The sequence below is a fragment of a genome, unplaced genomic scaffold, assembly GCF_019419815.1.
Source record: "Pyrus x bretschneideri cultivar Hongxiangsu unplaced genomic scaffold, Pyrus_bretschneideri_v1 Contig40, whole genome shotgun sequence".
NCBI classification, from domain to species: Eukaryota; Viridiplantae; Streptophyta; class Magnoliopsida; order Rosales; family Rosaceae; genus Pyrus; species Pyrus x bretschneideri.
This window is the reverse complement of record NW_025999724.1, coordinates 3,546,804-3,572,829: the sequence shown is the minus strand read 5'-3', so window position 1 is coordinate 3,572,829 and position 26,026 is coordinate 3,546,804. Positions and strand designations below refer to the sequence as shown.

General features: G+C 36.0%; 3 protein-coding genes across 3 annotated transcripts in view; 2 read left to right on the top strand and 1 right to left on the bottom strand.

Moving 5' to 3' along the window:
• The window catches only part of LOC103932520 (LEAF RUST 10 DISEASE-RESISTANCE LOCUS RECEPTOR-LIKE PROTEIN KINASE-like 2.1), a 101,169-nt gene that overhangs the window by 66,193 nt on the left and 8,950 nt on the right, over positions 1 to 26,026 (top strand). The gene's annotated exons all lie outside the window — the stretch shown is intronic.
• On the top strand, positions 3,716 to 4,742 carry LOC103957453 (rust resistance kinase Lr10-like). Its single transcript, XM_048565951.1, has one exon. The coding sequence runs from the start codon at positions 3,753 to 3,755 to the stop codon at positions 4,740 to 4,742; it is 990 nt and encodes a 329-aa protein (XP_048421908.1). The 5' UTR covers positions 3,716 to 3,752.
• LOC125469089 (rust resistance kinase Lr10-like) lies at positions 20,822 to 22,794 on the bottom strand. The gene is made up of 2 exons (XM_048566015.1): positions 22,192 to 22,794; positions 20,822 to 22,039 (listed from the first exon to the last, which is right to left on the bottom strand). The coding sequence occupies exons 1-2, from the start codon at positions 22,544 to 22,546 to the stop codon at positions 20,901 to 20,903; spliced, it is 1,494 nt and encodes a 497-aa protein (XP_048421972.1). The 5' UTR covers positions 22,547 to 22,794; the 3' UTR covers positions 20,822 to 20,900.

Sequence of the window (26,026 nt, the reverse complement as noted above, 5' to 3'; positions counted from 1 at the left end):
AAGATTCACATTGGATAGTAGACATGAATAAACTATCAAACCAAACAATGTGGTCAAGAGTATTGTATTAGAGAAAGACCGTATTGCATTTGTAGTCCTAAACTGAATAGGTTCTCCACCTCTTCTGATTAGCTTGGGTAACCATGATATGCTGCTAGGTGTCACTCATGGTTTGTGGAAGCCCTAAAAGTGTATTATCACTAACGGGAGAATTGAAAGTAAGTTTCAATTCACAATCGATTTGAAAGAGTTTGAATCGCCCACTGCCTCGCTAAAAGGAACCTAATGGATCGTACACCGTGTAAGGTAGAGATTGAAGATTCAACGGAGATGAGTAAGAATAATTAAACGGTTTAATTATTTATCTAAGGCTAGGATTAATTAATATGTTAATTAATCAAACGAATAAGTTCGTTAAAGACCTCGGGTTAGTTTTGGGCCGCAAGGCCCAATGGGATTTGAATGTCAAGCCCATTAACTCAAGTTGTATGACAACTTGAATAAAACAAAGGGCTTGAAAGCCCAATAAACCTATAGGCTAGCCATGTGTAAAAGAATAGGGCTTTTGGTCCATTAGGTCACTTATTTGAAGGGACTATATAAAGGACTTTATAGCCTAAAATTTACTAAGGGTTATTTTTGGGGGAAAGGATGAGAACACAAGCTCTCATTTCTCTCTAAAATTTTGGCCAATCTAGAGGGGAATAGCTAGCAATCTTACTTCCTCTAGGTCACTCATTTCTTCTACAATATACCTTGGTGTGGAGACTTAGAGGTTCTCAATTTTGGGAACTTGGAGAAACCTTTTCATCCATCCAAATCCATGGATCCAAGATGCAAGGAATGAAGGCCCTCTCTTTGGGTGATTAGCCTTTGTTTATGCAAAGAGGAATCTACAAAGGTATTGATTTCTCAACTCACTTTGTTTTGAGTTGAGTCTTGGTTCACCTATCTACTAGGCTTTGAATTTCATGGGTAAATGTTTTGTTTTAAGTGCATACAAGCATGATTCCGCCTTTAATTGTTAATTGCATGCTATTGATGTTGCTTAAATGAACATGTTTTTCACAAATTTTCCTTCACTTCAAGCACAAGCTTGGTACGCTGCCAAAACCAAAAGCAAAAATAAATCATTCAACCGGTGGGAATGTTGGAATATTGTCAAAGATTGTCCTAAATTTAGAGTTGTGCCAGTCGGTCCAGAAGTGCACATGAACAGCACCCCTCTACACTCTACACCCAATCATGTCTCGCATGTTCATGAAGATGATGCAGAAGAAGTGCTCGAAACACCCCTCCCTGAACAAGCGTCGGGTTCGACCCGTTATCCAATTAGGCCTCAAGGTAAGAAGGCTTCAAAGAGAAAAGGGAGTGCTTCCAAGAATGATTATGCAAAGTTCATGGAAGAACTTACTTGCCAAGGTGAATTGACTTTGGCGAGGGAACTGGCGAAATATGAGGCTGATAAGGCTAGAGAGGACGCAAAAGCTGCAGCTATTGAGAGAGAATTTCAGGCTAATGAGAGAGAAAGAGAGCTACTTAGGCAAGAAAGGGAACATGTTAGAGAAGAAAGACGGGCTCAATGAGATCGTGAGATTATGAAAGGGAACATGTTAGAGAAGAAAGACGGGCTCAACAAGATCGTGAGATTATGAACACGCCTTTAGAAGGGAAGTCTTCAAATTCTAAATTTTTTTGGAAGTCAGAGAAAGCGGACGTGGTGCGAATGAGGCGTGCAAGAGAAGCGAGAGCAAGCCAAGATGGTCGTAGCACCACAAGAGAAGATCATCCTAGCACCATAAATTGGTTAAGTGATGATGAATCGAGTAGTTTTTGTAATCGGAGCCTATAATTTTTCAATCACTTTGGGTTGTAATTTATTATTTATTGTTTGTATTATTTATGTTGTTTCCAATTTATTGAATATTTATTCAAATTAATTTGGTAAGTTATTTATACTAAGAGAATATTTATTGAAATGACAAAAACACACCAAATAAAATTACATAAGCATACCGAATAATAAAAAACTCACTAAAAAAAATTACATAAACATGCCAAATAATAAAACACACCAAATAAAATTACATAAACATACCAAATAAAATTCAAGCTTTTTCCTAAATTATTTCAACTTTTTTTTTTGGCTTCTAATGAATGTCTCCCTGCAAGATCGTTCTTCGTATTTAGATGCATCAATCAACATCCACATTCTTTTAAATAAATAAATAGTTGATTTGTTCAACGGAAAATGATTTTTCTTCTTCTTATTGTTGTCTTTTGACACTCCTTTGGGTAGCTAAAAATAAATAAATCTTTTGACTCACTATTAATTTATTCAATTGAATGGCAAAAAAAGAAATTAAAAACAATAATACATGATATCAATTATTGTTTTTTAGTCTTAATTCAAGTAGGATCGGAACTCCGAAGTCAGTGAGCTTTCAAAAGGTCTCGTGCTAGGTAGAGATGAAAATATACATAGAAGACTTATATAATCCACTCTCCTGGACGATGTGGGATGTTACATGTATCCTCTTCTAACAAATTATAAGTAAGAGTAAATTATATCACATAGCAAACTCGTACCTTATTTTTTTAATATTGCAACATCACATATCAACTTATAAATTCGTTGCAATATTAGACTTATGTATTCTTATCATTTATTTGTCTGTTAAATGTTAACCTTGCAGTTGCTAGCCACTCCCTCGCACAATTGAATTGAGAAATTAAATAGTAAGAATTTAAGGTTTTTGAGTAGTCTCACACACTAGCGTGCAGTAGTGTGCGAAGGTTTTCGAAATTCTTAATTTATTAATATTTAATTAATTTTTCAATTCAGTTGGACGAGAGAGTGGGTCTTGCGTCTTTTACGTGAGCAGTTAACAGACAAATTGATGGATAAGGAGATGGAGGTCTAACGTTGTAATGGATACATAAGTTAATGTATGATATTGCTATGTTCAAAAACGTGAAATAAAAATTTGTTGTGTGGCCCAAGATTGAGGTTGTGAATAATTACCCTATAAGTAAACATGGCAGGCAGTAAATTAAATCATCTCAGAAATTTGGCATTCACTTATTGGTTACATACCAAATGCGTAATTGTAGGACTCGCTGAAAAGATATGTTTCAAAACTTGATGATTTAACACTAACGAAGACTTATTGTCGTATTGCTAATGTTGTGTATATTTTTTCACTTTTGTCACTGTAGGTGATACTCTGAGTAAACATGGCAAGGACTGTCTCTCCAAATGCTAACTTCTGTCTATGTAGTCTAGTGTTTTGTCGTTGCCGAATTTTGTATGGTATTTATTGCAGGAAACTTTCCTCGATGGTTTCCATTCCATTCCATCGGTAAGACAGAGCTTGTATTTCTTGCATATATGTAGTCAAGTCTTTGATTTTTATTCACTTTTCAAACTTATAGCTGTTGATATAATTGACTTTTACTCTTTGCTATTTTGTTGCAGTGCGTGGATGGGGTATACTGATCGACATCGGTAAGAAAAGCTTGAATTATTAGTTGTATATGTGTGTGTGTGTGTGTGTGTGTAGATTCCAACTTGTCATGAATGAAACAAAGTAAAATGTAATTTAGAAACATATAAGTTTCTTTTCTTATGATTCTTTCGGTGATATATTTTTTTGCAGGCTTATTTTTTCCAGCAAGACTATAAATGGCGAAGAAAACATTTGTCGATGTGTTGTACAATAGAAGACTTTCTGCAATGCGATAAGAACTTCATGCCTATAAGGTACTCTTACTCGGACATCAAGAAGATGACTCGCAAGTTTAAGGATAAGTTGGGCGAAGGAGGCTATGGCTCAGTATTTAAAGGAAAGTTACGCAGCGGCCGTTTTGTAGCAATTAAAGTTCTGGGCAAACCCAAAGCCAATGGCCAAGATTTCATTAGTGAAATAGCTACCATTGGAAGGATTCACCATGTCAATGTGATGCGACTCGTTGGTTATTATGTTGAGGGATCAAAGCGTGCTCAAGTATATGAGTTCATGGCTAATGGCTCTCTTGATAAATACATTTATTCCAAAGAAGGAAGTATCCCTTTGTCTATCAACAAAATGTATGAGATTTCTCTTGGAGTGGCTCAAGGGATTGAGTATCTACATCAAGGTTGCGCAGTGCAAATTCTCCATTTCGATATCAAGCCTCATATTATTCTTCTTGATGAGAACTTCAAAGCAAAGGTTTCTGACTTTGGGCTAGCAAAGTTGTATCATGTGGATAATAGCATTGTCACGTTGACGGCAGCGAGGGCGACAATGAGAGATATTGCTCCTGAATTGTTCTACAAAAATATTGGAGACGTCTCACACAAGGCCGATGTCTATAGTTTCGAAATATTGTTGATGGAAATGGCAAGCAGAAGGAAGAATTTGAATACAACGATAGAGCATTCAAGCCAAATCTACTTCCCACTGTGGGTATACGATCAGTATAATGTGGGAAATGACTTGGAGATGGACAATGTAACAGAGGAGGAAAACAATGTAATCAGAAAGATGGTTATAATCGCCTTGTGGTACATTCGAATAAAACCAACCGATCGCCCTTCGATGCACAAAGTCATCAAGCTGCTTGGAGGAGATGTTAAATGTCTGCAAATGCCCCCCAGGCCTTCTCTATGCCCACAAGAGACTCATGTGGCTGTGGGTGATATTCAAGACCCAATATGTTCTAACGTAGAGCTAACATGTTCTTTGTCAGCTAGGTGATGATCAAGTTCTTAGTTATAAAAATGAAATAATGTGTTATAAATTCTTACCTCAAAAAGAGATTTAATTGGTGAACTATTATTCGAGGTTTATATTGAAGAACGTGGTCCTCTATAGTAGACTGACTAGCTTATCAAGCATTCAAAGGTTGTCTTATTTTTGTTCTTCTCATCGGCCCATTTGCACGGATTGCCATGGCCTACCTTTCATGAGCTTAATGAGCTTTTTCTTCATCGCAGGCTTGTCGATCTATCTCTGGGTTTCACCCCAAATAAATGGACAAGACACTGATGATGAAGAATATGATATTTGAGTTTCACCCCAAACCTCTTACGATATACATTGTAATTGAACTCAATCTAATCAATATGAAATAAAATGAACTAATTATGGAGTCATATTTTGGAGAAAAGTTGGTGCATGACATGAGGATTACCTATCCATGTGGAGAATGCAGCTTGTGGACAACAACCACACGTGTGATCAATGTGTAGAAGCATCAACTAATACCATAAAGTATATAAATAGTCCGTAGGGTTGTTGAATCAGCCCACAAATGTCCATTTTGAATCCTTTGTAGAAAAGATGGAGGGTGCTAAGACATGATACGCTTCCAGGTATGATGTCTTTACTTCAGGTAAGAGGATGCCCAAAACGGCACATCATGGATCATTCTAGATATCCCAAATGTACATCCATAGTGAAAATTCTTTTGGAATCGCGAACTTCTAGCCGGCCACATAGTGGGTCTGAATGGGTGTAATCCACTCGTTAAGCGTTCCATCTTCTCTAGAATATGCTTCTGACTATATTTGTAGGAAGTGCAATATGGTAATATGCGAAGAAATTTTACTCCATTTTCTACATTTGTTTCAATATGGTAATAATGTTCTCAAATATTCTTAAAGCTCAAAAGGCGTTCTTCCGGAATGAGTGAGTATAAGGCTTCCCTTTATGGTAAATTTAGTACCATTGGATAATATAAGGCAATGTAATGCCCCACAATCAAGTTGGATAAGCCTGAAAGGTTGTCAAGGGATGATTAGGTATGAAGTTAGCATAGAACCAAACAACTACTTCCCCACAAAACATACCTAAGCATGAGTTAATTGTAGTCATATGTGGTAATTTTCGTTAACTAACTCTTATTCGAGAATAATAGTGACATCCAAACACCAATCTTAAATTCGAGAACAAAATAAATTGTTCACAAAGTAAACAAATATACAAGGGGGTCGGCCAATAGGCCTTCCATGTCAAATTTCTCTCTTCCAAATGTGTTAGGTGGAACAAAATTAGTCTCACATATTGACTACGGTAATGGTACTCCTCAACGACATTGGTAGAGGCACATACAAGTGCATAAATAATGATCTATTTCATCAAATTTGAATTAGATTCTGTAGGGTTGAGGTTTGGGAATACTACCCCTTATTCTTGAAGTTTTAGGTGTTAAGGATCATGCTTCGGCTGTGATACCACCTCTTGGCAGGCCTAATTCTACCATATGTTGTAAAACAAACTTGAAAATGGGATTGTGAGAGAGAGAGATAGACCCAGATTTAGGTTCGATAAGCTCCAGCTGAAGTTGGAGGGGTCTGTTCAGTAGTTCTCTGCCGAAGCAAAGCAATACCGTTCGGTGCACCTCTGCCGAAGCAAAGCATGCCCTTCGGTGCATCCCTGCCGAAGCAAGGCATCACCATTCAGTAGACTCCGCTCGAAACTAGGTCTACATTGTTCGGTAACTCCCAGTTGAATTGTTGGGGTACCTTTCTCTTATAAGTGTGGTTGTAATCAGATCCGAGAATTTGGTAACTTCTGCTCTCTATACTGCTACTTTAGGAGCAATTTAGATATAGAATGACGAGAAAGATTTTCTCCCAGTTAAAATTCAATCGGATATAAACTTTAGAATTGTACCCATTCATAGACACAATGATTTCAATCTTTAGAATTGTACCCATTCATAGACGTAATGGTTTCAATCATATTGTGCTTCGAGCAAGAATTCATCTTTGCATGATTTGAAACAGTCCATAGTGAGTCAAAGAGCTATGGAGTCCTTGTCAGTGAGGTACTTCCATTTGATATGCGTCATGGCAAGGGCTTATTCAGCTCTTCCATACCATAATTGGCTACAATGATTACGCAACTAGTCATAGTCAAGCGAGGTGTCACGTCTTGTATCCATATAAATTAGTTTTTTTATTCGAAACTTCCAAATCAATGAAATCAAACTTGTTAAGGTTCGACAATATGCTGAATGGCGGAAACCAAAATGTGATTTGTGTTTTAGGAAATAAAATTTCCATAAATATCAAAGTTAGAACATTCATGTTCTAAGACATGGTTTGGTTTAAATGGATTTAAGCATGGAGAATTGCGGATCTCAACATGAGTGTTGTGCATTAAGAAACTTCAGGTTTCTATGGCACTTTTGCGAAACTTCAAGCTTGGAAGTATGAACGTCAAGTTCATAATACCTGCAAACAAATGCAATATATACAAAAATATGCAACAATAAAAATATGCAAATATGTATAGAATTTATAATTTAATTATTTAGACTTTAGGCCAAAATTAAAAGTTGGGTGAAAAATTTAAAACCCATAAGGCCTAAAAAAAAAAGGCAATATAATTGGTGGCCTAAGATGGAACAAAGCCCTAATGGGCTTTTTAAAAGAATTGAACCGGGAGCCCAAAACCCAAAAATTGGGCTGGGGTTGGTTCGGGCCGAGGAGGCCAGGCCTAAACACACCAAAAATAAATGGAGCTAGAGGCTCGAATCAGCAAGAGCCCATGTAGGGGCGCTGATCAAGTGTAGTGAGGTGCAAGGGATCCTCAACAATCACACGGACTGGGTTCTCCTGTGGGTGGACATAGGAATGGTAAAGCCCAACTGAGCTGAGGAATGCGTAGCAGGCTGCGAGTGCAAGCCCTACTACAGGGCGAGGTGATCCAAGCCCAAAAGGTCATAAGTTTGGTCCAATCAAGAATCCTAGCCATGTTGTCTGGGTTCACTAAGGAAGAAATCTGGAGCCATCATTTCTGGCGACGGAGTCTTTGTACGATGCATGGTGGTTCATCGAAGAACTAGTCTCAACAACGAAGGAGAATCCTCGACGTCGGGAAAAGGTAGAACCTAGGGAATTCAATTCGGAATTTTTTTTATTTCGATGAATTTCAATGGGAAATTCAAGGGATGTCATCGAAGACTACGTTGCAAAACCCAAAAAGGACACAACTGCAGGTCGTGATGTCCAGAAAAAGAACTGCAAAGCCATGGGCTTGGCTTCCGGCGAGGCTAGGTTTTCAGGGTTGAGGATGATGTCAAACGGCGTCGTTTTCTTTGGGTTCTCAACGCAACAGAGTTGTGCTCCAGTGCATCGCAACTCCATGTCTCACATAACGGCGCAACTCAAAGCCTGCAGCTTGTTGGTTGAGGTCACGAAACCCTAAATTTTGTCAAAGTTTTATTCAATTCAATTAGATGCATATATAGTTTCATGTTGATCTATATATAATGTCATGCAATATCAATTCACATAATTTAAAATAATGGGTATAATGCACACACAATTTATATAGAATCTAAAATTCGAAAAACGTAAAGTTGAGTTATGCATTATGGTGAATGTTCATGTTATCAGGGCTGCAAAAATATCAAGATTAAAACCGTTGTTTTGGAAGAACCTGATTGCGTGATGATATTGGTGAACTGGTTTGATGCAGAAAATTAATTCTTCAATTTCGGCTTTCCATCTCCAAAGCTTGTATCACGTTGAACACAAGAAAAATAAATTGAATCAATAAAAGTATATGAATTGATGAAAAATCAAAATTTAATGAATTAAAAAGAATTGAAACGTAATACTCCCCTGATTGAAAATGAATAAATTCTCTTTAGCACAGCGTGAAAAGCATGCTGATAATGTGTTATAGCCTATATTTAACTGAGGGGTGCGGCATGGAGAGAAAGAAAGTGGAGAACAGACTTGAGGAATTGTGTGTTAATTCCCCAGTCCTTGTGCATTTATTTATAGTAATAAGGAGGAGAAAAACTTGTTCTCCAAGTAATACAAAGTCTATTAGGAAAGATCTTCTAGATCCCAAAGGGTTTATAATCTATCTCCACTTAGGACTTACACAATCATAATATGTATTAGAACATATGTCACAACAAAAAGAAACTATTATTGGCAATCTAAAAATCTAATTGTGCACTCATTGTAAGAATATTTTTCTTTTTAAATGTAAAAAGTTTAAAGTACATAATTAAATGTTTAGAGTGCTAATAATAATTCTCTTGTTAACTATGACGCCAAAAAGGGAAGATACAAGAATTAAGTGTTAGGATGATTAGCATTTATCATTCCCTTCGTTATATGGCATTTTAGAATGGAAGATTATTACTTGTAGATCATGATGTGCTAGAATGGTTATGATTATGAATCTTGCTAGAATTATTTTGTTTTCTTCACATTTCGACATTTATTTAGGTTTTAGTTATGTAAATCGGCTTATCGGCTTATCAGCTCATGAATCCCTTTTTATGATCGTTTATAGTCTTGACTTAATCATGAAATAGTTACACTCAGTTTTTAGCTTTCATTAATATTTTATTTCTATTTACAAACTTAGGCAAACACACTTTTCACAACGGATTCCAAGTCCTCCTTCACTCGAGGCATAAGAAAAAACTTAACCGAACATCTCACTGGGTGTCGTTTTGGTTCATAAGTTAGATCTAAGTGCAAACCAAACTTATTCCTAAATAAAAGCCCAACTATCTAGTGCCATGTCTATTCTCTCTTTCTCTTGAGGCTTGAGCCATCCAGTGACACCGAGACCGAAAACAACACCCAGAGCAAACCATGTGTTGAACCTAGTCGGGCTTTATTCGAGGTTTGACACCAACACCTTGAATTGATTTGTAATCCTCTTTACCTGCTTGAGTTGAGTGCTTTAATTCATTCTCCTTTTCCTTTCTATGAGCGCCATATACCCAATATGCTGCAGTTGCCAGTAGAACAAGAAACAAAGAACCCAGGATTCCACCACCTGTAGCCAATCTTTTCCATATATATGTTGCCATGCATGTAAGATACAAAATCAGAGCACAGTCATTAGTATTCTCATGATAATTGCTTAAACTCCAGTGGTAAATATATGTTATGCTTGCTTTCCTCAAGTGTACACCTTCAATTTCACTCTTGAAGAAAACAAGTAAAAATATGCCAAAGGAAGGAAGAGATGAGCAATTTCTGCATTTTTGAACTAATTATAATTCACATGACATCCGGAACAGGATGAAGTGTTTTCCTTTGTTATTAAGGATCCATAATGTAATATCGTGTGTAAGTTTTTATCCACGTAGCATTATGTCATTAGCTATCATTATCACAATGCTCCCGTCAGTGCTTCCGTTACATGTAAATCAATCTCCATTATTACATAAATCAGTCTGGCCGCTGACCGACTGCCCGGCATCATGGGCCTGGCTTTAACAAGGCATGACATTTCATCTTGGAGTCAGTGTGGCCACTGACCGACTACTCCGCATCATGGGCCTGGCTTTAACAAGGCGTGACATTTTCTCTTGGAGTCAGCGTGGCCACTGACCGACTGCTCGGCGTCATGGGCCAGGCTTTAACAAGGCATGACATTTCCTCTTGGATATTATTTCACGGCGGGTGTTCTAGCCACTCTAGCTCACAACCAAAGATTGGATTACCAATTCACATCAATCGGAAGTCATACAACTTAGAAAGTTAGACTTCTTTCTTTGTCATAGTTATGTAGAATTTTCATCCCTAAATCCAATCGCTAACTTGCACTCTCATTCTTCAAGACTTGAAAATAAACACAATAATATGACTTTTCTCCTAAAAATTTCATCTCTTATCATAATTGCAAACTTGCACTCACATTCCCCTAAAAACTTGAAAGTAAACACAATAATGACTTTCCTCCTAAAAATTTCATCTTTTATTCTAATTGCGAACTTGCACTCTCATTCCTTAAAAGTTATAATAATTGTAACCATTGGATCAAATTTCAATAATTCGGATCATTTGATCCTTAGGCTCAATTTTTTTAGATCCGAAGAGGATCTGTACTCGAAGTGTTTTACTTTGTATTGAAGGATAAATAATGTACGAATTGTTGTGTATAAGTCTTTATTCACATATCATTGTATTATTAATTATTCGTTATATGTACGTCATTTTCAATTATTACATGGTCAATCCTGGCATTGACCGACTGTCCGACATCATGGCTCTGTTACATGTACGTCAATCTCAATTGTTCCATAAGTCAGTCCTGCCATTGATCGACTGTCCAGCATCTTGGGCCTGACTTTAACCTAGCATGACTTTTCCGCTTCGATACCTTTCAATACTGTAGCTTCACGGAAGGTCACAACCAAATATTAGATTATTAAATCACATCAATTCGAAGCCCTACCACTTAGAAAGTTAGACTTCTTTCTTGGTCATGGTCATGTAGAATTTTCATGAGGTTTTTTTATATGGGTTCAAAGTAACTAAAAATTAGACTTATTTCAAAAGTCAAAAGTCACTAAAAATTAGACTTATTTTAAAAAGTAGTCTATAAAATTGGACCTATTTCAAATTTTCTCAATTTTCATCCCTAATTTCAATTACGAACTTGTACTCTCATTTCTCTAAAGACTTGAAAGTAAACACAAGAATATGAGTTTTCTCCTAAAAGTTTTATCTCTTGTTCCAATTGCGAACTTGCACTCTCATTCTCCTAAAGACTTGAAAGTAAACACAATAATACTATTTAGTTGTGCTATCTACATACCTTCTTTTACCTCTCACATATCTTTTGTTAATTTATGTCATTTACTATTCTTTATTTCATTTAATTAAACGACTGAAAATTGAATACAATGTGTAAATAGCACCACGCTTCTCTTAATTAAGTATTTCAATGAGTCCCACTTAATGATGTTTTCTTGCTTTTTCGTAAATCATTGTAACTTTTCTTTTGGCTTGTGATGAATGTCTCCTTCCAAGGTCGCTCACCACCCTTCTCCTAATTATGTAAATTAGTCTATTTAATGACCTTCTCTTCCTTTGTCCTAAATCATTATAACTTTTTTTTTCTTTTTTCTTTTTTTTTTCTTTTTTTTTTCTCAAAGCAAGTCTACCGTTTCTTATTGTCTTGGGGATGAGCAACCCAATCTACTCTCTTCCTCCCCAAAACACTCCAGCACACTCGGACAATTGGACCTAAGGTGAGTCCTATAGAGAAGTCAGACAATAATTGCCTAACTCAGCGCCCTTCCTATGTGACGTAAGGTTGACGTCATTATGTAGTATGCCACAATTTAAATTATTAAAAAATTAGAGGAATTATTAAAAATTATAAAAACATAATTAAAAATATAAAAAATTATAATTCTTTTTTTTTTTTTATAAATACGTAACTATGTTTTTCCATTTGCACTACATTTCAATATTTTTGAATACTTTCAACTAATATTTTATTATTATCTGAAATTAAAAATAAAGTTATCTTTTATTATTTTATAAAATAAAAAATACTAATATTTTAATACGAATTATCTGGACTATTCAATTTAGGGGTGGAGATGCATTTGGACAGTTATTGTTCATTGTAGACAGTTACTGTTCATTTAAGAGGATTAAGTTGCCTATTGCCCAAGAAACCTTCCTACACTGGAAGTGCTCTAGCAAATGTCTCTCTCCAAGGTTGTTCTTCATATTCACGTGATGCATCAATCAGCATCCATGTCACATCTCGGCCCGGGCGGGACCACTTTCTGGGCTCGACTCCACCGTAGCACGATATGTCCACTTTGGGCCCCCAGCACACCCTCATGGTTTTGTTTCTGGTAACTCACACGAGAACCACCGTAGCACGATATTGTCCGCTTTGGGGCCCCAGCACACCCTCACGGTTTTGTTTCCGGGAACTCACAATAGAACTTCCCAGTGGGTCACCCATCATGGGAGTGCTCTCGCACGCTACTCGCTTAACTTCGAAGTTCTGATGGAACCCGAAGCTAGTGAGCTCCCAAAAGGCCTCGTGCTAGGTAGAGATGAGAATATGCATATAAGGATCACTCCCTTGGGCGATGTGGGATGTCACAATCCACATCCTCTTAAATAAATAGTTGATTTGCTTAACCAAAAGAAATTTTTTTTTTCTCTTATTATTGTCTTTTGATACTCCATTAATTTATACAATTTGTCTTAATTCAATTTGTGCTCATCCTTAGTTGTGGCCTCATATCCAATTTGATGTACTGTTTTGGAGGAATAAATAGTGTATAAGAGGAACAAAATTAGTGTGTGGAAGTCCCGGATCCCTTTCTAGATCGTTGAAATTTCTTTTGCTCAACTTTTCTTTTACCCTGCCACTTAGTACTACGGTTTAGTAGTATTCATCTTCACTAATAAGTGAGCCACTTGTTAGCTCATTGTGAGCCTAACCCACCTTTTTTGTCACATCCCAAACTGGCTCCGTTGTAGCACGATATTGTCCATTTTGAGCCCCGGCCACGCCCTCACGGTTTTGTTTCTGGGAATTCAAGCGATAACTTCCCAATGGGTAACCCATCTTGGGAATGCTCTCGTCTGAACTCGCTTAACTTCGGAGTTTCGATGAAACCCGAAGCCAGTGAGTTCCCAAAAGGTCTCGTGCTATATGGAGGTGGGCATGTACATATAAGGCACATCACCCCCTCTCCGTTGGTTGATGTGGGATGTTACAATCCACCCCCCCCTCAGGGGCCCGACATCCTCGTTGGCACACTCGCACCACACGGCAGAGTGGCTCTGATACCATTCTATCACATCCCGGACTAGCTCCATCGTAGCACGATATTGTCCGGTTTGGGCCCCGGCCATGCCCTCATAGTTTTGTTTCTGGGAACTCACGTGAGAACTTCCCAACGGGTCACCCATCCTAGGAATGCTCGCGCCCAAACTCATTTAGCTGCAGAGTTCTGATGGAACCCTGAAACCAATGAGTTCCCAAAAGGCATCATGCTATATGGAGGTGGCCATGTACATATAAGGCATATCACCCCCTCTCCGTTGGTCGATGTGGGATGTTACATCTTTCCTCTTAGTGTAGATAATATCGTTTATTCAAAAAAAAAAAATCTTTTACCCTATTTAACTTTTCCTTGGAAAGTTAATAAAAGAAGAATAATGTGCTAGAATGGTTATGATTATGAATCTTGATAGATTTTTTTTTTGTTTTCTTTACATTTCGAAGTTTATTTAAGTTTCAGTTATGTAAATCGGCTTATTAGCCCACGAATCCCTTTTATGAACGTTTATAGTCTTGACTCAATCATGAAATGGTTATTGCTTTCATTATTATTTTATGGGAAATTTTATTTAAACTCATCTAACCTATTTTTACACTCAACTTAAATTTTAAATGTTAATTGTCTATTTTACCCTATTGCATAATTACTATTAAGTACAAAATGAAATTAATAATAAAACTCAAATTTATCAATAAATCCAAACACTATAATTAAACCCTACGATGACTTTATCCTACGTTCATTCTAGCTAAAACCCTAATAGCTCTCATAACCATCCCTGATATTCCTGGTGGGGCTAAAACATTTGAATTGGTAGCCAAATTCTGCTACGGGGTGAAATTTGAGCTAACTGTATATCTACGATGTGCTGCTGAGCATCTAGAAATGACTGAAGGGTATGGGGAGGACAAAGTGAAGCCTTTCTCAATCAAGTAGTTCTTCGAAATTAGAAGGACTCTCTAAAGGCACTTCAAACTTGTGATGACATTCTCCCTTATGTTGAAGAACTCAACATTCCAAAAAGGTGTATGGAGTCACTTGCCACAAAAGCATCCACTGATCCTAATTTGTTTGGGTGGCCTGTCAAGGAGCATGGTGGCCCCATGCAAAGTCCTGGTGGGAGTGTCTTGTGGAATGGAATAAGTACGAGGGCTAGACCAAAGAAATCAAGTTCAGATTGGTGGTACGAGTTCTAGACCACTTCCTTGCCATGAAACAAATTACAGGAGGAGCTTCCTCCCATCAAATTTATCTTCTAAAAATCAAATGGATGTAAAAGTAAATCCACATATTGAATTGGGTTTATGGGGGTATATTAGGTATTAAATTTGGGTTTAAAGAAATATTAATAGTTTAGTTAAAAATCAAATGGGTGCAAAGAGTAAGTTGAGTGTGGAAATAGGTTAGATGGGTTTAAATAAAATTTCCCTTATTTTATTTCCATTTACAAACTTAGGCAAACACACTTTTCAGTTTTCACAATGGATTCCAAGTCAGGGATAAGAAAAAATTTAACTAAACCAGTATCTCACTAAGTGTATCATCATTTTAGTTAAGTTAGATCTAAACACATACCAACCTTATTCCTAAATAAACACGAACTATCTAGTGCTACACCTATTCTCTCTTTCTCTTGAGCCATTCAGTCGTAGCAACACCCTAGACAAATCATGTGTTAAACCTAGTTCGAATTTTGACATCATAATTCCTCTACTTGTAGCCAATAATTTCCACATATACGTTGCCTTGCATGTAAGATGTCATGCCCTAATCCCGACATACGTCCATGATCGACACGTGACGTCACCAAATACCCGTATATCTAACATACCCCACCTCTTGAATATACACAAAGTATCATTCAAGATCCAAATGCATAATAATTTTTCGTATACTTTATAGCTGCATCTAACCTCTTCTTTAAACTGCCTACGTACCCTTATTAGGGATCAAGCCATTCGTAGTTCAACTTCTCTATAACTCGACATATAACACGATTCGTTCAAGCCAAAAAGGCATAACATTCATCAATCAAACATTTGGACTTGACAAGCATGAATTATTCAATTCAAGGTACATAATAACCCACATGATAATCAAGGTTTCTATTTCATCCATCATATACATCATTATGTTTCAACATAATCGTGCAGACGGTGATCACCCAATGCAGATATACCAGGCATGATCACCCCCGAATACGTAGGGTCCCCCAATCGCAGATATACCAAGCAGGACCATCCATGTACCTTTGCTACATGGTGCAATAACTTCAACACAACACTTAACCACATCTCAACCTCTATGAGTTTCAACGTAGTCATCTACACCATCAACTTCTCAAGGCCATCACTAAAATGTCACATAAGCATATAGGTGCTACAACATACTTCAAATAGGATTCTAGGATAACCTTATCATAAAAAAATAATCATACACATCAATCACAGTACTAAAATATAATTAAATTCAAATATATCCCAACCATCATCAGTACACAAGCCAATTCATGTTTAATAACATAGTCTATGGCTAATATATAAAATCATATTTCAATACAAATCCCATTTATAAGACCAAGACATATTCACATACGATATTAATAAAAGAAAATAAGTTAATATCCATATCTCATATACTTAAGTCACTCTCTAATCAATGTAAGCACACTAGACTTCAATTAGTCCCCTGTAGTATTAATTTTAGTATTTAGAATGTTTCGAGACATGTTGACCAAAAGTCAATTCTCGGTCAACAGTAGGATCCACAACGCTACAAAATTTGATCCAGAAGATCCACACATCATAATCTAGATCCGTAACTTCCTAAGGTCCACATTATTCTCAAAGAATAACATACTAAAATTTCATCGCGATCTGACAGTCGAATCTCTGCCAATTACTAAAAGTTAGGTGGCAATCAATAATTTATTTTACAAACTTAGAAATCCAATTCGGGAAGATCCGTACGTCGGATTCTCGATCCGTAAGTTCCTAACATCCTCAAATATTACTTATTATAATGGCTTAAAGTTTGGTGACGATCCAGCGGTTGGATCATCGGTTTATATTTTGACCTATTCACATATCGAAATGAAGCTAAGTCCAGACAATCAATTTACATCGTACGGATATCAAACATGAACTCATGGCATCTAAAAGTGCTTAAAAAGACATCATCGGCCCACAGGCCACGCGCCGCCGCAGGTGGCGGTCGGCCGCTCCGACTCGCTGGAAAATCCAACTATTTCTAAAAATTATCAAAATTTACAGGAATGAAGATCTCAACGAGTAAAGTAAACTTTATACCTACGGCCAAGGCCAATTTGGCTAGAAAACACCCCAAACTGGCCACGAACCGCCAGAACCCTAAGGTGGGTGTGCTTTGAATTCGACATCCAATCGAACTCTGACGCCTCCAACACCGCTTGGGCTTTGTTTCTGGGGTTGAGGGGAGTCTTTTGGTGGTGGTCACGGACGGTGAAACTTGCCGGAGCCACCAGAAAAAAGGGATAAAGCAGCCGGAACACCCGTGGGTTTGTGGCTTTGAACTGGAAAAATGGGAAAGAAATTGGGAAATCTAACACTACAAAGATGTAGGGCTCATCAAGAGCTTTCCATGGACACCAAGATCACTCAAAACGGAATTCAGATGAAGGAAATACAAGCGGGTCAAGTTTGTGGGTTAACGGGTCCAATTCAACCCCAAAACGGGTTAGCAGCGACCCTTTTTTTTCTTCTTCTTTTTTTTTTTTTTTTTTTTTTCTCTTTCCTCCTCCCTCTTGGTTCTTTTCTAATCCCCTTAACCGGTTCACTTAACCCAAATATATATTGGGACCTTTTACCCTCTAGTGGAAATTAAATAATTTTCACAACTTAAAGTTTCACAACTTCAAATGTCCGTAACTATACCGTCATAACTCGGACTTGCAAACGGCTTTCGCCTATGCGCTCGTGGCTTCAAGGCCTATTCGAAAACGTTACTTGTGACCTCAACAAGTCAATGAGTAAATAATAATTTTCCAAACCCTTCATACCTAGTTTAATTGAAATCTAATTTCAAATAAACTAATATAAATTCTCGAAAAATAATATAAAATCTCAATAATACAAATACGTAGATTATAATAGTGAAATCCGAGAACGGGATTTCACATAAGATGCAAAATTTGACTGTCATTAATATCCTCATGATACTTGCTTAAACCCAACAATAATTATATATGTTATACTTGCTTTCCTCAACTGAAAATTGTAGCAACGATCCGTCAACTTTAACTTAGTTTGAGTAATAGTTCATCAACTAAAAATTCATAATCATTGATCCCTTAATTTCGTCAAAACGTGTAACTGTAGTTCTTTTCGTTAACTTCATTAAACTTTCCGTTAAAATAAGTCACGTGCCACACACACTTGAGACTGAATCAATAGGCAAATATAGAAAACCAAATGAAAAAAAATTGTAACAATAGTCCCTCAACTTTAACCCAATTAGTGAAATTGTCCTTTAACTTTAAGCCAATTAGAGCAACGTCTCTCAACTTTAATCTAATTGTATCAATGGTTCTTCCAATATGAGTCTTTTTAACAAAATTATGATGGAGTTGACAAAAAGAATCATAGTTGCATATTTTGGTAAGTTAAGGGGTCAATGGTCATGAATTTTTGGTTGATAGATTATTGCTCTAATTGAATTAAAAGTAAAAGACTATTGCTATAATTTTTTCTAAAGAAAACAAGTAAAAATATGCAAGAGGAAGGAAGAGAGGAGCAATTTTTTGTATTTTGAACTAATTTTAATTCACATGAAATCGGGAAAAGGATGATGTGTTTTTCTTTGTAACGAAGGATGAATAATGTATTGTCGTGTGTAAGTCTTTATTACATATTATTGTATTGTTAACTGCGATTGTCACGGGCACCCGTTCCATGTAGATCAATCTCTATTATTACATAAGTCAGTCCTGTCATTAACCGACTAATCGGCATCATGGGCCTGTTACATGTACATCAATCTCAATTATTACATAAGTCAGTCCTGTCATTGACCGACTGTCCGGCATCATGGGCCTGGCTTTAACTTAGCATGACTTTTCCTCCTAGATATTTTTCAATACTGCAGCTGCACGGAGGGTGCTCTGGCCACTAGCTCCCAACCAAATATTAGATTATTGATTCACATCAATTGGAAGACCTACCATTTTTCTTTCTTGGTCAGTCAAGTAGAACTTTCATTCCTAATTCCAATTCCAATTTCCACTCTCATTTCTCTAAAAACTAGAAAGTATACACAAGAATATGACTATTCTTCTAATAATTTCAACCTTTTATCCAATTGCAAACTAGCACTCTTATTCCCTTGAAGACTTGAAAGTAAACACAATAATATTATTTGGTTGTGCTATTTACACACTTTCTTTTACCTCCTAGGCATCTTTTGTTAATTTTTGTTTTTTGATTTTTTTTAGTTCATTATATCGGATGATTGAAAATTGAATCAGGTATCTAGATAGCACCACTCTTCTCTTAATCAAGTATTTTAATGAGTCCTACTTAATGAGGTTTTCTTGCTTTTTCGTAAATTGTTGTAGCTTTTTTGTTGTAGCTTTTTTATTGGCTTTTTTATAATCGGAACACGAATGGTACATCACTTGTTTTTATATAAATGGTGGGAAATTTTATTTTTTAAGATATTAACTTTTTAACACACATATATTTGCATAATGATATATGGTGTATCATCCTGTATTCCGATTGCACTAAAAAATTTCTTGTTCACCACCCATTTTCTAATCATGTCAACGAGTCCTATTTAATGGCCTTTTCTTGTTTTTTCCTAAATCATTATAACTTTTTCCTTTGCTTCTAATGAATGTCTCCCTCCAAAGTTGGTTTTTTTTATTCACGTGATGCATCAACCAGCATCCACGATTCCACATCCTCTTAAATAAATAGTTAATTTATTTAACGAAAAATGATTTTTTTCTGTTATTATTGTCTTTTGATACTCCATTACAATTTTACTCCATTTACATTTTTCTTGGAAATTTAATAAAAGAAGAATAATTAATTTTAATTCACATGAAATCCGGATTTCCTTAAAAACTTGAAAGTAAACATAATAATATTATTTGGTTGTACTATCTACACATTCGTTTTAACTTCTCATGTATCATTTGTTAAATTTTGTTATTTGATTTTCTTTCAGTCCATTATGTCGGTCCTGCAAATTGAATAAAGTATGTAGATAGCATCACTTTTCTCTTAATCAAGTATTTTATGGAATCCCACTTAATGAGGTTTTCTTGCTTTTTGGTAAATTGTTGTAACTTTTTTATTGGCTTGTAATGAATGTCTCAAGATTGTTCACTATGGGAAATTTTTCATTGTGATCGGAACACGAATGGTACATCATGTATTTTTATATAAGTAGTGGAAAATTTTACTTTTTAAGATATGAACTTTTTAACACACATATCCCACTATTTGCATAGTAACACATGATATATCATCTCGTGTTCCGATCATATTAAAAAAATTCTCGTTCACCAGCCCTTTCCTAATCATGTCAATGAGTCCCATTTAATTACCTTTTCTTGTTTTTTCCTAAATCATTATAACTTTTATCTTTGCTTCTAATGAATGTCTCTCTTCAAAGTTGGTTTTTTTGTATTCACGTGATGCATCAACCTTCATCCACATCCTCTTAAATAAATAGTTAATTTGTTTAACGAAAAATGATTTTTTCTGTTATTATTGTCTTTTGATACTCCATTAATTTATACAATTTTAGTCTTTTTCCATTAATTTATTATTGTCTTTTGACACTTCATTAATTTATACAATTTTACTTCATTTTCATTTTCTTTGGAAATTTAATAAAAGAAGAATAATCATTTGGATAATACACATAATTCCAAATCTTTTATTATAGCAACTGGTGTGAATATCGGATACCCTTAACAATTCAATGAGTTAATTTGCTATCTCTATCCAGCATCCATCCATGAAGTTTCTTCCAAGTTCCAACCCAGCAGCACGACGTCCATTTCAATGATTCAATACCTCAGAAACTACATTTTGTTTTCCTTTGTTTAAGATTTATACCAATTAAAATTCCAAGTAAAAGTTGGCCGAATGTGAAGAGAAAAAATTGGGAGGGGTTGCCACATGCATAGGGCAAGTCCAAGACTTGATTTCCTTCGACGCTTACAAAATAAAAAAATAAAAAAAGTCTACAAGAATTGGAAACAAACACCCTTAAATTAGGTTCGAAAGATTACACATTCAATGTTAATATTACATATATTGTTGTTACAATTTCTACTCTAGTTCAGCAATTGGTTCCAACTCTAGTCGTCTTGCCGGAATGCTTCCATTTTTAGTTGTAGGACCTGTAGTCACAAAGGAATTAGGCGGCATGGTCAAGCTTTCTCCGTCTCCTTCTAACATCTGAACCGCTATTTTCATGGACGGACGATCCACCGGGTGCCACTGGATACACCATAGCCCTATAATTGCAAGTTTCTTTGGAATTTTACCATCTCCTTCTTCCCCAATATGGATTCGTAGGTCATCCCCTTCCTCTAGAAGATTGTAAATCCACTGTGGATAGTAAATTTCATTTGTGGTGTTCTCTATGGTTGAACCAATATTCTTCCTTCCTCCTACCATCTCGAGCAGCAGCATTCCAAAGCTATAGACATCTGCCTTGTAAGACACGTTTCCGAAATTCCTGGAGAACACTTCGGGTGCAATGTATCCCATGGTCCCCCTGGCTGTAGTCATAGACACCAAGCTTTGATCCTTGGAACATAACTTGGCCAAACCAAAATCAGAAATTTTTGGAGTGAAGTTTTGGTCTAGCAAAACATTATGGGGTTTGATATCGAAATGGAGGATTCGTTGATCACATCCTTGGTGAAGATATTCAACTCCCCTGGCTATGCCGAGGGCAATATTTTGCAACTTATCCCAACCAAGGAAGGAATTCTTACTATCTGCAGACGAAATGAAATCTTGCAGGGAACCATTGGGGAAGAACTCGTAAACAAGAGCTCGTACAAATCCATCAGCACAAAATCCAACCAAGCGAGCCACGTTGACGTGGTGGATATGACCCATGGTTCGCACTTCATTTACGAACTCTTCCCCATCTCCCTTAGAACTGTTGAGGACTTTGACAGCAATAAGGAATTCAGAAGAAAGCCTTCCTTTGAAGACAGTTCCATAGGCTCCTTGGCCCAACTTGTCCTTGAATTGATCTGTAATCCTCTTAATATCTGCGTACAAATACCTGCTCGGTTTCAGTGCTTTGTAATCCATTAAGAATCTTTCAATTCTTAATCGACTCTCTTTTTCCTTTCTGTCAGCGCTGTATACCCGATATGCTGCAATCATCAGTAGAACAAGAAGCAAAGAACCCAGGATTCCACCAGTAGCCAATAATTTCCATGTGTTGCCTGTAAAAGATAATTGCAAATTAAATCAAGACTGTCAATCGATTAATCCTAATAAAATGGACAACATCTTTTTTAAATAATAATTACTGAGACATAAATTTAAAGATGTTTATAAGTACTTACCACTGAGTACAAATATATGTTATCCTTACTTGGTTTCCTCACACATTCAATTTCACTGTTGGTGCCACTGTTCTTCCATCTACACCTCTTTCCATCTGCTTCACATTCTGTACAATTTGGTTTAGACCACTTGAAACGAAGAACACCATGTTCCTTTCCTAACCAAGTACCAATTGGAACTGATAAAACATCATACATTCTTGTACAAGACGGTAGCCACCGGATGAATTCAAAAGAATTATCACCATAAACACCATAAGTTGTGCTACCAGGGTCACCGAGGCAGGGGACTTGATTCCCATAATACGTTCCAACAGGTGGGCAGCTGAATAAGGTAACGTTAAGGATGTTGAAAATTGACAAGTAGAAGGGAGAGAGTGGCATGTTTGGGAGTTTTACAGGCTTTATTAGCAGCAAGCAATTATTATAGTAATATGGGTCACGCACTTGGATTTCCTGACGCTTGTAATCTATGCGCTTGACAAAGAATTTTACTAGGATTATCGGCTGCTCATCTGTCTGATTGCATTCAAGTCCAGGACCACAATGATGCTTGAGGTGCAATGGAAAATGGATAGCCGGGCCTTGATCATCGCTACATTTGGATTCGGAGCATGTAAATGGACTTGCTTCAACTAGTTTGAAGAAAACCAGTAACAATATGCAAAAGGAAGCGATGAGCAATTTCTGCATTTTTGAGCTAGTAATAGTAATAATAATGCGCATGGAATCTAATTAAACGTGCACACATATATATACATACGTAGTAGTTATAGAGTATTCTGCATTAACAATATGCAAAAGGAATAGAGGAGCAATTCCTTCATCATTTCATTACACAAGTCGGTCTTTGCCATTGACCGACTTTCCTCTATGATATTTTCTATGCTAATCAATAATTTGAAGTGCTTACTGTAAAACCATTTGTGAATGACAATGAATTATGCCGAGAATCTTTGAGAGAGTAGTTGACTTGGTAATCAAGTTAATGAAATCTTTTATGATTCTTGGAGCCTTAAAGGAATAAACATATTGGAGTCCTAATTACTTGCAATCAATTTATGGCCCTTTTATTAAGAGAATACAAGGTATAAGAGTCATGATGGGACTCTAATTGATTAGAAAAGATTAGGGTGGATATCCTTTCCGTTAATAGGGTGGAATTGGTTGAAACCCTAGCTATATAACCAAGAAGCAGTCCCTGCTTCCATACCGTTGAAAATCTCACAATACTACAAACCTATTTCGCTAGTAGAATTCATAAAGAGGTATTGGAAGTAGAAGACTACTTCTGTTATTCATTCAATGGCGACTCCATCAGGTAAGTCATCCTTGCGACTAATGTGATGCTATGATTTGGTTGTTACTGATCTGTTTTTTTATGTTGGTAATCCTAACACTGCGTTGGTGATATTGTTAGCTTAATTTTTTATGTAATTCTTACATGTGGTATCAGAGCCACCCAACGTGGCTAGGGTTCTTTATTTTTACTAAGGGAACTGAGGTATATATATTTGATTCTGGTTAAATTAATGCTTCCGCTATACTCTGACCAATTCATCTGCAATTTCTTTTAAAATCAATTGCATGATGAATAATTACATGGTATTCTTCGAGTTGTGTTTGTTACATTTATGCAGAGAAGTACATCCTTTCAGAGTAGTGAAAACACTTGAATGATCCTGGTTAAATGCTTCCGCAATCCTGAATGAGTTTGTTGTAAACTTGCTGCATATTTCGCACGCATCAAAACTGAAATGCTTGCAGAATGGCATCAAGTAGAAGGAGTACCAGACTTCAACAAATGAAGTAAAACTTTAGGAATCAATATCATTTATCTATCACTAAACGACTTGACAGATAAATTGATGATTGATTTTATTTTGGATGAACCATGTGAGTGTTTGCTCAATGGTTCTTGGTTAGAGGTTCAACTGATTAACATAAGCTTGAGACGCAAATATTTTTCCGGCGGCTTTTGGCTCTATTCGGCATTTTTCATTATAAATTCTCTCCGGAAAGGTATGAAATTGTTCTTCGCAATTTAATCTCCATCTCATTTGGTTGAATTGAAATTAAGCTTTTGGTTCCAACTAAATCGATTAAGTTAAGAGTTCATGCTTCTGCTTATGTTTTAAATTTTTAAATTTAAATTTGGTAAGTTCTCTATTACAATCTTGTGATATTATTTTGAGTTGATGGAAATTAACCTTATGGATACTAGTTTCCTGGTTGAGCCATGGTATATGATTTCATACTTTAAAATTTGAATTTGGATACCATGGCACAAATGTGTCGTATGTAGGCATTCAAGTTCATATCTTAGTTGAATGTATGAACTAATTTTACAGAAATTTAGAAGGCTTAGAAAACTTTCAAGTCCCAAATCTCTCGATCTTGAGAAGCTTGAGTTATATGTATCTTGTTCACATGTTTTTTGGGATTTTCATGTTCATGAATCTATTACCCTTGTATTGAAGAGAAGAATTGCACGGGTAGTGTTGAGATTTTTTGCCTATATAAACTTATATTTTAACTACATTGGCTTATTTATTGCATGATTTAACATTGTAGTCCGGTCCATAATTTTTTGGAATGATGAATTAAAGGATGGTAGTGTGGCTTTTGCATTGAAATTCCATATGGTTAACAAATTTGGATATTTTGCTGATGTAGAATTTAAGCGAAGTTGTCTAAATAACTAAATCTTTTTCTTTTATGGTGAAAAGGGATGCCTTGCTTGTTGTAATCATCAAAAGAATGAAATTTTTGTTACCTATTTGCATTTTGTGTAGCAAACATATAGTGAGTGGTCATTGTTTAGCCAAATTCTCATCAATGCATATTTATCTGACAGCTCTAGAACAATAATTTGATAAATTTTCCTAACTCGAATTTTGATGAAATTATGTCATGTCATGTTATATAATGAATTCTATACGTGCAAAAATTTTCACGTCTTTTGGACAAGAAATGGATTTATGGTAAAATTTGAAGTGTGATACCATGTTGCTGGAATTCTGCAGACTTCTGTAGAATAGTGTGTTTGTAATATTATTTTAATATATTTATGTAATTGATAAATTCATGAAATTTTAGTATGATATACATTGAGATATTTATTTCAAATCTGGAAATTTTCACGGGCATTGGTTTGAAAATAAATCATTAGTGAATTTTTAATCTCGAGACTGTACTGCAGCACATTCCATTTCGATTTTATTCTTAGCCCACTTTTAAGATTGCAAAAATTATGGAACTTTTGGTGACAATAAATGTATCTGTCTAATTCATTTCTGGAGATTCTCATGCATATTGGAGACAAATTGAATTTTTGGTGAATTATTTAGTCTCCGGTATGTACTGCAGAATTTTTGGCGTTTCTGCAGCACATCCCATTTCTAATTTTCTTTTAGTACACTTTTAATCTCTCAAAAATTATGAAATTTTGGGAATTAACAGATTTGTATGTTTACCTTATGTCTGAAAATTTTCATGCATATCGGATGAACAATGAATATTTGGTGAATTTGTAATCTCAGGTCTGTACTGAACATTTTCTGCATTTGCTGCACCTCTCTTTTCGAATTCATATTTTGGCTCGTTTAAAAGTTTTAAAAATCATGAAATTTTGCGAAATAGTAGCCATATATGTCTAGTGCATACCTAAAAACTTTCATGGCAATCTAACAAGAATTGATTTTGGGTGAATTTGCAAACTAAAGTAGTATTGCTAAGTTTTTTTTGAATTTCGAAAACTACATATGTTCTGAAATATTGTTTTCAATGATTTGTGCACATCTAATGGTATCAACTATTTGACATGTTTAATTGATCCTATTTGTTCTTATCTTGTGCAAATTC

Excerpts from the sequence above, each read along its gene's own strand:
- LOC125469089 (XM_048566015.1), bottom strand. The coding sequence starts at position 22,546 with ATGCCACTCTCTCCCTTCTACTTGTCAATTTTCAACATCCTTAACGTT. Across the intron at positions 22,040-22,191 it reads TGAATGTGTGAGGAAACCAA|GCAACACATGGAAATTATTG; the intron begins GTAAGGATAACA and ends TATCTTTTACAG.
- LOC103957453 (XM_048565951.1), top strand. The coding sequence starts at position 3,753 with ATGCCTATAAGGTACTCTTACTCGGACATCAAGAAGATGACTCGCAAG.